This window comes from Drosophila hydei, unplaced genomic scaffold, assembly GCF_003285905.1.
Source record: "Drosophila hydei strain 15085-1641.00,03,60 unplaced genomic scaffold, DhydRS2 tig00000237-arrow-arrow-pilon, whole genome shotgun sequence".
NCBI lineage: Eukaryota > Metazoa > Arthropoda > Insecta > Diptera > Drosophilidae > Drosophila > Drosophila hydei.
Genome location: NW_022045691.1, coordinates 1,415,095 through 1,427,189, shown reverse-complemented (window position 1 = coordinate 1,427,189; position 12,095 = coordinate 1,415,095). Strand labels below are relative to the sequence as shown.

The 12,095-nt window shown below is 43.4% G+C and overlaps 3 protein-coding genes across 3 annotated transcripts; 2 read left to right on the top strand and 1 right to left on the bottom strand.

Moving 5' to 3' along the window:
* LOC111605155 lies at positions 1-4,662 on the top strand. The gene is given in 4 exon segments (XM_023323538.2): positions 1-32; positions 2,361-2,565; positions 2,618-3,530; positions 3,588-4,662. Coding segments are annotated over 2 exon segments (1,833 nt in total). The 5' UTR covers positions 1-32; positions 2,361-2,565; positions 2,618-2,723; the 3' UTR covers positions 4,614-4,662.
* Positions 4,657-7,903, bottom strand: LOC111605156 (heparan-alpha-glucosaminide N-acetyltransferase). Its single transcript, XM_023323539.2, has 6 exons — positions 7,567-7,903; positions 7,368-7,495; positions 6,763-6,884; positions 6,461-6,635; positions 5,742-6,403; positions 4,657-5,439 (listed from the first exon to the last, which is right to left on the bottom strand). The coding sequence occupies exons 1-6, from the start codon at positions 7,708-7,710 to the stop codon at positions 4,958-4,960; spliced, it is 1,713 nt and encodes a 570-aa protein (XP_023179307.1). The 5' UTR covers positions 7,711-7,903; the 3' UTR covers positions 4,657-4,957.
* A 329-nt stretch (positions 7,904-8,232) lies between these two features.
* On the top strand, positions 8,233-11,477 carry LOC111605134 (TBC domain-containing protein kinase-like protein). The gene is made up of 6 exons (XM_030223558.1): positions 8,233-8,545; positions 8,624-10,015; positions 10,372-10,578; positions 10,649-10,920; positions 10,980-11,276; positions 11,351-11,477. Exons 1-6 carry the CDS (start codon positions 8,332-8,334, stop codon positions 11,453-11,455), a joined length of 2,487 nt encoding a protein of 828 aa, XP_030079418.1. The 5' UTR covers positions 8,233-8,331; the 3' UTR covers positions 11,456-11,477.
* Positions 11,478-12,095: the final 618 nt, after the last annotated feature.

Here is a 12,095-nt window from a genome sequence, read left to right as displayed (position 1 = left end):
CGAAAAACTGAAATGAAATTAAATGAAATCAGGTGAGAGTGCTCTAGTAGGAATTGCTCGACTAGAACATGCCCTAAACTCTGCTATTATATATATATATTTTTTTAATATTCATACATAAATATTATATATATAATCTATAACCAAATAGTAAGCTACATACTTAATTAGGTGATTATAGCTTCCATAATTACTGAGTTCAATCAGGCTGGTAGAATTGATCATGTTTTATTAGGTTCTATATACTTTATATTTCATTTACCAGCAAAGTAGAAGGCACAGTGAAAATTTGCCGCCTCTAGCTCCTATAGTTCCTGAGTTCACTTGGGTTGGCAGTCGTTAGGACAGTTTCACTTAGCTTGAAATACTTTTAATACAAAGTATTATCAAAGAAGAAGTGACATACCAAAATGCACACCTCTAGCTCCTATAGTTCCTGAGTTCACTTGGGTTGGCAGTCGTTAGGATAGTTGAAACTAGTGAGAAATACATTTAATATAAAGTATTATTATAGAAGTCTCATACCAAAGCTCACAGCTCGAGCTCTCCTAGCTGCTCAGCTTGCCTAGTTATACCGGTTTATATTTTCGCATAGTTACGGGGTATTCAGAAACGATATATGTAGCTCGTCCGGTTTCGATTTCGATTTCGTCAGCAATCGCTTACTTCATTTCATCAACGAGGCTGAAAGTCTTTTAATCTTTCTTCAAAAGAAAAAGTCAACTAAAAATACTTTTTTTGTATGTCAACAAGTTCATTGAGGCACGGCGCAGCACCTGCCACGCCTGCCTCACCATTCGCCCTTTTCTTTTTGTCTCTCTCTCTTTCTCTCTGTGTGTGTTTCTTAACAATAAATTAGTTAAGACCCATAAAATAGATATATAATCGGATACAATGGGCACAATATAATAAAAGATATAATTTATAGGGTATATGCGTTGATAACAAATCTCTATTAGCCTGCATAGTCTTTTGTTGTTGTAGCTTTTGGCACCTGCGACCCGTGGCATGCACCTGTCACGCACATTTACAAAGAGGTGTTAAGTAATTATGCCCTATATGCATTGTGTAAGGGCATATTGGTTTCGTGTAAGCGTATGTAACGGACTTCACTACTTATTCTCTGAATAATAATATCTTCAGTTGAATCGATAACTCGTTATCGATAAATACAGTTTTAAGAAATCTGTTATACATTAATAAACAGGTAATTGCAGTCTTGCATAACCAATATCACATTTCATGCTCAAAGGGTATGTGCTAGTCGTGCATGCCCAGCCAGAGCACACACTAATTTGACTACCAGCGGTTAAGGCTGCGGTTTTTTTATTAGCTGTTAAGGCGCTTGTAAGTAGTTATGAGTTCTACCATTTGCATACCCTGTAAATATTAGGTGACTAGCAGAGGTGGCATGAACGCTCTAAGCTGGGTAACCTGCTTCCATTTGCCTTTCTTTACAGAAGTGTAACAACCTAGCATAAATAAGTTGCTAAAATAAAATTGACATGGCTTGTGAATACCCTGTAATATTTGGAAGTCAATGCTTAAGCAGATAAATATTAATTGATACATGTTTCGGCGTTGCCAGATGGTCAAAACAATAAGTATGACTACATGTTAGAATTGCTGCCAAATTGGACAGACAAAACCAATTTTGATACAGGGTATATACTACTCGTGTTCATTTTAACATGCTCAGCGGGCAAAGAAAGGCCAGAAAGGAACAGAGACAAGAGCGGTTGGAGGAGAAGAAAGAGAGGGAGACCAATAACATTTCATTTTTTACATCTATTATTTATTTGTTGTTAATGAGGAGGCTTTACATTCACTTTTTTCTTGTATTAAACTGTCTCTGCGATATGGGGTATGCTCATTTCAACGCCGTCTTTGAGTACTAGGAAAGTAAGATAACAATTTTTAAGGGGTATGTAATGATTGAAGTTGATTAATAACTTTTAAAGGTCATTTGCTAGTCTCATATAATTGCTCATTATCTCTAACTCTCTCTCTCTCTTTCTTTCTCACTTTCGTGTGCCACGGGTGGTTCAGACCCCTACTTAGCCCAATTACGTAATGGCTCACATAGCTTAAAGCGTATCAAAGATAAATTTGTTTTATCTTTTGTATCGGTTATTCATAATTAGCTTTGAAAAACTGTGGGAAAAGGTAAGTGTGTGTGGGTTGGTTACATTGAATGTGCCGGACTTAAGATAAGTCAAGAAATGGTCAGGCGATAACAATAGCAAGACGAGTGACAATGAAATTCCACTATTTAATATATAACTAAATTTACATCAATTTGTGGCTTTTGTAATAAAGAGCAATTGCCTAACTTTATTTAAATCTAGCACGCATTTAAGTTTCAGTTTTGGCGGTAAATAGGCTAGATGTTATTCAACGATCTGGCAGCACAAAACTCCTTTGCGCGCTAAGTTGGCTGCGCTTTAACAACAATAAATGCATATTTCGAATATAACTGTAAAGCCAACTCACTTAAATGCAAAGCACAAAAAGAAAGCAAATAGAGAAGGAAATGACGGAAAATCAGAACAACAACAAAATGAAGTATAAACAATACTTTTCCCGCAGAGCATCATTAATCATAAGCCACTTACAGCTCAATTAATGATAAAAGACAAACAAAACTTTGGCTACGCTTTGGGGCCTCAGCTCGGACTCGACGCCATTTTTAGAACCATTTGAGCTTTATAATCGGCAAGGAAATGAACATATCACAGCTGTTTCAGTCGTATCAGGATTTGTCCGGGGAGCAGATGAATCAAATCAATGAGTATGTGGCACAAGCCCTGCTCCACGTAGTGCACAGCTACATCATGAGCGTGACGCCGTCGCTGGTTCTGACCCTCTGCTGCCGCAATAATCATACCTGCAACTTCTACAACGAGATGATGAGTGTACTTTTTCGTGACTGGGGCATAGCTCCACTCCAGATTGTCACTGTGGAGCAGGGCATGCTGCGACAATTTATTCCGGGCCGCAGGCACTACAATCTGATATTCACTGACTCCTACGCAGCCTTTTCGGAGATCGAGGTTGAAGTCCATTCCAAGGAATACAACTATAATGAGTACTATTATATCTTTTTACAAGCACGCGATCGCCTGCTGCTGAGCGAGATGCGCCGCATCTTTGAACACTGCTGGCGCCATCAGCTCATCAATTGCAACATCCAGGTGCAGCGTGCTAATGGTGATATCCTGCTTTATACGTATCTGCCATTTGGTCCAGAGAGCTGTGCAGATATGACGCCTCAGCTGATCAATCGCTACAATGGCAGCCATATGCTCAATCCCCAACTTTTTCCACCCAAGCTGCGCAACTTCTATGGGTGCCCCCTGCGAGCCGCGTTGTTGCATATACCGCCGTTCATCTAGCTAGAGGGCACGCGCATCACTGGCGGCCTGGAGGGTCGCCTCTTACAAACATTCATTGCGAGACTTAACTTGAGCATTGAAGTGCAGCAGCCGCCGCAGGGACCTGATCTGTCCTCCAACAAAATGCTGCAAATGGTAAATGTTTTCAGTCCCAACCTTCTCTTCTCATTCTTTACTCTTTCCTTTTTATAGCTTCAACGTGACCAAGCGGACTTTTGCGTGGGTGGCATTCGGCAGACGGTGGCCAACAGCTTGTCAGCTACTTCGACCCACAATTATCATCAGACAAGTGTTCGTTTTGGTGTCTTAAGCCTCAGCTATGAGCTGAGCTCCCTGGACATTTTATTCTATCCGTATCCCACAGCTATCTGGTTGGGCGTTGTCCTCGTGTTTGCCATGTCAGTTTTGGTGCTTCTTAGTATGGATCGGCTGCTGCTATTGAGGGAGCAGAGCTCCATCTTGCTCAACCTGGAGCTGATCTTTGTGGGCATGCCTATGTTGCAGCTGTCGAGCTCCCTTGCCAAGAGTGTGTACTGCATCATGCTGATGTTCTACACATTACTCATACGCACTGTCTACCAGGGCATGCTCTACCACTTGATACGCACGCATCAGCTGAACAGGCTGCCCCAGTCTATCGAGGAGCTGGTGGCTCACAACTATGAAGTGGTCCTCTCGGCTAGCATACACGATGTTCTCACCGAAATACCAGCTGTGCAACAAATGCGTTACCACCTAATCGATGGTGATAGCGACCTGATGCTACCCTTGCATTATCTAGCAGAGCGTCCACGGAATAAAAGGCAGGTGACAGCCACTGTGCAAGACATCTTTCTCATGTACAATCGGTTGAGTGCCTACAATGCGGAAGCCAAATCCCAACAGCACGAGGCAAATCATTTCGAGATCATTGCGCAAGATGTAGTCGACCTGCAGCTGACGATGTACCTAAGGAAGCATTCCTTTCTGATCGATGCTTTCAACGAGGAAATCATGTGGATGCGTTCCGTGGGACTGCTGGCCATATGGGCGCGCTGGGAGCTGGACGAGAGCCATATGCGAGCAACGCACTTGAGCTCTCGAGTATTTGGCATACAGGAGCTCTATGTGATGTTCATCTTGATTCTGATTGGCTTGTTGCTCAGCACGCTTATCTTTTGCCTGGAGCTGCTCTCCCTGCGCTCTGTGCGACTTCAGCGCTGGTTTCTAACGAAATAAAAACTTTCAAATGACTAAATATTTATAAAGTAGTTAAATTACAACTAAAATTGTAAAAATATGTATTTTAAATGGTTTCTGTTGCAATAAAATCAAATTCAATTGGTGGCAAATACCAAAAACCTGCGAAACACCGAAAACAACTGGTCACCCTATTTATGGAATTGGCTCTTTAACAGAAATTAGTTCATTTTCGCAGTACTTAATTTTAATTTCGCTTGGTTTGCTATATCATAACGGCAGCTCAACAAATGATTCAGCTGAACTGGTTCATTACGTCGGATGCAGGGTTTGTGTAGAACTTTTCGATTATAAACATATTTAATTGACAAATTCGAATTTTTTTAGAGACTATAGTAGAATTGTCGCGCGTCCAGATAGAGAGCAATGCCCATCCAGATCAGCGTATTCCAGACCGCCTCAAGCAGCAGCAGGAAATGCGTATTCATGGGCCCGATTCGCCAATGCCAGGGCAACATTTTGTGCATCACCGTGTGGCCGACATACATAATGATGGCATTCATGCCGCACTCAGTAAACGGATAGCCAGACCACAGCTGGCGCACATCCACCACGTAGTAGAGCACCGAGAGCAGCACCAGCGCCAAGGCCACAGTCACGAACACAAACGATAGCGACCAAAGATTCTTGTTGACTGGTATGACGCCCTGCTCCTTGGAGAAGCCACTGAGAACTCCGCCCAGTAGACCCAAGAGCGTGGCGCCCAGCAGCCAGCGCTTCAGTCGTGCCTGCCATGTGACATGCACCAGCAGCGTGACGCCAGCAAACGCGCCCAACATAGCCTGCACTATGCTTAAAAGGCAGCCTGCAAGAAAGAGAGGGGAGAGCATATATATGAGTAGAGCAATTAGAGAGAGAGAGAGAGAGAGCGAGAGAGAGACAGAGTGGAGTGGAAGGAATGTAACTGTACTGTGTATACGAGACAACGAGTTAGGGAGAGGAAGAGAGACAGAAAGGGAAAGAGATGGAAAAATAGATGGAATAAAGTACAGAGAAAGGAAAGAAAAATGTAGAATAAGAAGAGCGAGACAGACTTATTACAACAGTCAAAGAGAGACAGCGGTATATGGTATATATATAAAATTTTTAGAGTCCAGTAGCTCTTACCAAAAACTCCCTCCGGATCGAAGGCGGAAGAATCGTAGACATATTTAGCCGTGGGATGCTGATAGATGTGAGCGTTGCCCAAGATCAGGCGATCCACATAGCCGGCAGCGCCACCAATGCAATTGGGATCGGCTGCATTGTTGTGCTTGCCGCCTGGGCCCAAATAGCCGCGCGGACAACCCGGCACACGCAAGCCAAATGTCAAGCCCAAGTAGCCGGCTATCAGGGCCAGAAGCACGGCCAACTCTCCACTGAACAGACAGATGTCGTAGATGGCACGCTGCCAGGCGCGCTGCGGACTCAGCTGATCCCGCCGGCTGCAGAGCGTGTGCAGCACACCGGCCACTAGATAGGCGATGCCGAAGCGCTGCAGTACGCCCATCAGACGCAGTTGCTCCAGCTGGGGGCCGTTCGTTGAATTGAGACAGAGCCCGATGGCGAACAGTTTGCAGGCGCGCCAAACGATGCGCAAACAGATTCTTGGCTTGCCAATGCCACGGCCCAGTTGCGACTGAATCGAAAGGGGTATGCACACGCCCATGATCCACAGAAAGCTGGGAAAGACTATATCGGCCAGATGAAGTCCATTCCAAGGAGCATGCTCAATCCAGCTGTAGCCGCCGCCGCCGCTATTCACGAATATCATTAGCACAATGGATAGTCTGAAAAGGATGTGAGATATACTCGATTCTATTTTACAGGGTGTCTCGTGTGCCTACCCGCGAAAGGTGTCCAGACTGCGTAGTCGCTTCCGCTGCGTGGCCTTGGCCGCGGCATCGCCAATGCTGTCCGCCACGGCAGCTGCCTCATCGTAGCGATAACGTTTCCAGACGTAGCTCACAAGATTCAAAAGGATTAGTAGTAAGGAGACCAGCACAAAGACAGATAGGAAAGCTGTGAGAGGAGCGTAGAGTAGCGTTGAGATTGAGCCAGTAAAACACCAACAATTTGCGCGATAAATATTATACATACATAGATGTTAGCGATTAGATTGGTAATCGTAGCGAATTGATGAACTTACCGTAATTAATGGGAACGCCGGGTTTGTCAACGCTAAAGCTGCAGCTGCCATTGGCCAGAACTGTGAGGTTATATACACCAAATTCTTGCAGATCGCTGCGTCGCAGTGCACACAAAGCCGAGCTGCAAGGGGAGGACACAGAGAGAGAGACGCATGACAGAGAAATCAAGCGAATAAGCTTTAAGTACACACAGTCATAAACACACACACACACAACGTTTAGGCATAAGAATGGCGTGTAAACAGATGTCATGATGATATTATTGCAATTGGAGCCATAAAAGATTAGCATAAGCAGAAAACATATGAGGGGCATAGTGATGGGCTCGTGTTGAACATGAGACAAAGAGAAATCACGAAATATACAAATTATGTTTACACTTTTCTCATTATTACATGATAAGATGAATAAACAAGAGGTTTGTTTATCAAAAACATAACAATTTGCATAACACAAAATTTGTTTATGGAATTTTTAAAAGCTTGTTATTCGTGCTTGATCGGTGCAACAAAAACGATGAACGTCAAACGCGACCACCTTTAGAACGTTGTAAAACAGACGTATCCACACACATACACACAAGCGCATCAATTGCAACACATACACATTCTCGTAGGCATAGTGACCCTGATCGTGTGCATAAATTTTAAAACTCAACGGGTAAGCGGTGCTGAGCTTTAACGGTTCCACCGACCCAGCTGTGGGCAGAGCTTTCACTTTGGCAAATGGACACTGCAACAACAACAACAAAAGCTCTTTAAAAATTGAAATGTAGCGGGAAATGAATGTGTGTGTTAACATACCGTATAGCATTCATCGGACAGGGTATATAGGTAAGTCTTCTCGGCGTATTGCGTATGCAAATACATATAAGCCTGATCGGCGTGCAGGGCACGCATATCCAAATCCCGCCAATGGGGCTCCGTGTACTCCACCAGAAACCACATTCCTTGCGACTGGCTACGTTGCGATATCAAATTAAATTCAATTTATCCAATTTGGCAATTGTTTGCAGCGCAGTGCACTGTTGACGACTAACTGCGCTCCAACGGCTACAAAATTGCCATATCAACGCCTCTTTTTTTGTATACAAAATGAAATCGAAACTATTTCGAGTGCGCAATAAAAACAAAACGCAAACACAAATAAAGCGAAAATTTGTCGCATAGTCGAAGCCAAATACCCTCACCGCATGTGCACACTTGTTTTACCACATATAAAAATAATAACTGTATAGTTTATTTTTAAAGTAATTAATTCAAATTAACTATTAAATGCTAATTAGTAATAAATAAACCTATATAATTTAATTACTATTCATACAATATATACATATACATGTACATGTTACAAATAAATTGACAAAGTCGAAGTGCCTACCACACTAAGTGCATTAGCAAAACAAACTTGTTGCAGTGTTGCGCAATGGTCAAGCAGTGTTGACAACATGCTGTTATCGATAACGATAAATAGCGCGCATAACAGCTGGTTTGCGCTGATGAGTGGTCAATAAATAATTGTTGCTCTTCCTTGGCTGTGTTTGTTGTTTCCTTTGCCTGCCCCACCAAATGGCCGCTGGCGCCACATCGTTAGCGAAATCGGAGACGCGTCGCCTATGCGCCATCACCTTCTTTGCCCGGTTGCATCCGGGCGATGTGTGCGGCAGCAATGGCCTGCCCTTAACACCCAATTCGATTGCAATTTTAGGGCGTTCCCAGCGGCTAAAGGAGCTGCAACATGAGCATTTGTGTCAGTATTTGGATGTGGTGCGCGGCAAGCATGGTAACACCAGGACTCACTAACACCAAACATTTGCCTTGCTATCCATAGATTATGTATTCATGCGTTTCTTTCTTTTAGAGCGTACTATTGTCGTCTCGGAATATGTGGGCTGTACGCTGGAGGATTATGTGAAGCGACATGCACAAACACCAATCAACCACACACACATCCTGCGCATATTCCGTCAGGTGGTCAGCGGGCTCGATGTGTTGCATGCTCACAAGCTGGTCGTTCATAATCTGGAGCCGCGTCACATACTAGTGGAGGGTTGCGACGATTCTGTGCACGTCAAGCTCTTCAACTATGGCATGCATCATATGACTAAAGGCGGTGCCTATGTACCCTTTCCCATTGGCAATGTACGCTATATGGCGCCGGAGCGTCTACTTGGCGTCAATGGCAACATCAAGAGTGATGTTTGGGCCTGGGCGATGCTTTTGCTGGAGCAGCTGCTGCAAACGGAGCTGTGGCCTAAGCTGAAGCTAAGCACTATTGCCTGGAAGCTATTGGCCTTTGCGCGCAACGCGAACGTCAGCGTTGTGGAGAAAATTGCACGTGAGCATCAGCGCTTGGAGCAGTATCAGCAGCTGCCGCTAGATGTGCGAGACCTACTCGAACGTTGTCTGAGCGTGCTGCCCGCTCAGCGTCCTCTGCCCGCCGACTTGCTACAACATCAATGCCTTGCACAGCTCAGCCAGGGGCCGGTGCTGCGACCGAATGCATTGGCAGAGCCTTTGCCGCTGCTGTTGCGCTGTCCACTATCGCAGATCTACCATCTCTGGCAGCTAGCCGGCGGCGATGTGCAGGCGGAACTAAAGAAGGAGGGTCTCATACGCAGCGAGGCGCCTATTTTGGCGCTGCCCCAAATCGTGCGACTAAGCGGCGCCAGCGTGTGCCCGCCGCGCAGTCAATCTTATTTGATGGACGAGCGTGTGGTGCTGCTCAAGCTGCAGCCGCTGCTCCAACGACTCAGCCGCTTACCAGCCACCGTCTACTTTCCGCTGTTGCACATGCAGCGCCAACAGCAGCAACAACAACAACTGCAACAGCAGCAGCAAGAGCTGCCTTTACTGATAAGGGAACGTGATATAGAGTATCAATTTCGTCGCGTGCGACTCTTTACACGCCTGCTCCAAGGGTACCCGCACACGGCGGATCAACTGCAGCGCGAAGCGGCCATTGATATACCGCCGCTGCTGCGTGGCCCCATTTGGGCGGCTCTGCTGGGCGTCTTGCCCAATGCGAGCTATACAAAAATTGATAAATTCACAGCCACCAGCACAGATCGACAGATCGAGGTGGATATACCAAGGTGTCATCAGTATGATGAGCTGCTCTCCTCACCGGATGGACATCGCAAGCTGAAGCGTCTGCTCAAGGCCTGGGTGACGGCTCATCCACAATATGTCTACTGGCAGGGACTCGACTCGCTGACTGCGCCCTTTCTCTATCTCAATTTTAACAATGAAGGTGAGCGAGACAGAGACAAAGAGAGAGAGGGAGAGATAGAGATATGGATATAGTAGGTTGTAGCAATTTAAAAATATATGCATATGTGATTATAGGGTATACATTGGTAAATGTATGTATGCTATGTCTAGGGTATTACTTCATGTCTATATACCCTACATGGGCTGTATCTGCAGAGTATATATAGCAGCGCTAGGCACCTGCCCTGTGTTGTATAAGCTTTATCGTCCCGGGGTGTATGTAGTATAGGTATATATAGATAGATAACACTATCTGAGAGTCTAATCAAGGTCTATTATTTATCATCATATAGAAATCTTAAGTTTATAAATTTCTAATCAACTTTAATCTCTTAGAATTGGCATTCCTGAGTCTATTCCGCTTTATACCCAAGTATCTGCAGTGGTTCTTTCTGAAGGATAACTCGGCTATTATTAAGGAGTATCTGAGTAAATTCTCGCAGCTGAGCGCATTCCATGAGCCGCTTCTGGCACAGCATCTGGCCAGCATTAACTTTATACCCGAACTGTTTGCCATACCCTGGTTTCTCACCATGTTCTCACGTAAGTCTATGCTTGATTGATTGATGGGCTTACTAACTGATTGATTGATTGACTGTTTGACTGATTGCAGACGTTTTTCCGCTGCACAAGATTCTACATCTGTGGGACAAACTGATGCTAGGCGATAGCTCGTATCCGCTATTCATTGGCGTTGCCATACTGAAGCAACTGAAGAGCACATTGCTCAGCTCTGGCTTCAATGAGTGTATTCTGCTCTTCTCCGACCTGCCAGACATTGTTATGGAGAGCTGTGTGATTGAGTCGCAAAAGATGTACGAGTGCACGCCGAAGAGCATAACGCATCGCCAGCATGCTCCTCGCATACAAACGCCCCATGTTCTGGTTGGTGATGCTACATTGGATTTTCCATTCGATTTCCATTGACATTCTGACTTTTCCAGGACATTGGCGCTGCGGAGGTTGAGCTGCAGCATTTACAGTCTGAGCTATGTCCTCGCATCAGCGCCAAAGATGTGCATCAGCTGCTGATGCACACACCTGAGCAATTGGCTCTGATCGATTTGCGCAGCGTTGTCGAATTCGGGCGTGTCCATGTGCCCCATTCAATCAATATACCCTTTGCTACCGTGCAGCTAGGGGAGCGGCGCCTGGAGGCGTTGCAAGTGCCCCAACTAGAGGCACATCTGCGACAACGCATTGTCGTCTGTGTCAGCAACATACATCAGCATGCCGTGGAGGTCGGTCTTATATATATATATATATACACTTATAAATATCTGATGTATAACATTCTTATTTCTATATATTGTAGTTCTCCCAGTTTTTGGTCACCTGCGGCGTCCTACGCACCTGCATTCTACACAAGGGCTTCAATGTCCTACACTCAATTGAGCCAAATATACTCATCTCGAATTGATCGGGCTATACAATTTATCCAATATTGTACTATTTTATAATCCTATATACGTATATATATAAATATATATATATATATATATATATATATATATATATATATATATATCAGTGTATATATATATATATATATATATATATATATCAGTGTATATATAAATATATATAGAGTTTGTATATTATGTCTATTTAAATAAGCTTATTGTTCATGTATTATTCAAGTTTTATAAAACTGCATTGTACTCGAATTATATTCAGTTAATATATATAATTTTTTACAGTTATATAAATATATATATCTCTACATATATATATATATATATATATATATATATATATATATTTATTGTATATTTCATATAGCTTGTTCTGGTTGATTTAGCTTTATATTTAATTTTAGTTAAATATAATGCAATATAACTTTAAGTATATATTTATTAAATATTTTTGCGGGGATTCCCAGCAAATTTTATTTGAATCTAAAAAATTATTAATAGAAGTTCCGTGCTTATAACATAGCAGCATTAAAGAAAAAATCTCATATTTTATATTATATAAATTAAAAAAATATTTAAGTTTTAGTCTATTTTAACATTTAACGTTGCGCCTTTTTGCGTTTAGTGAGCTGAATTTTGCGTTGC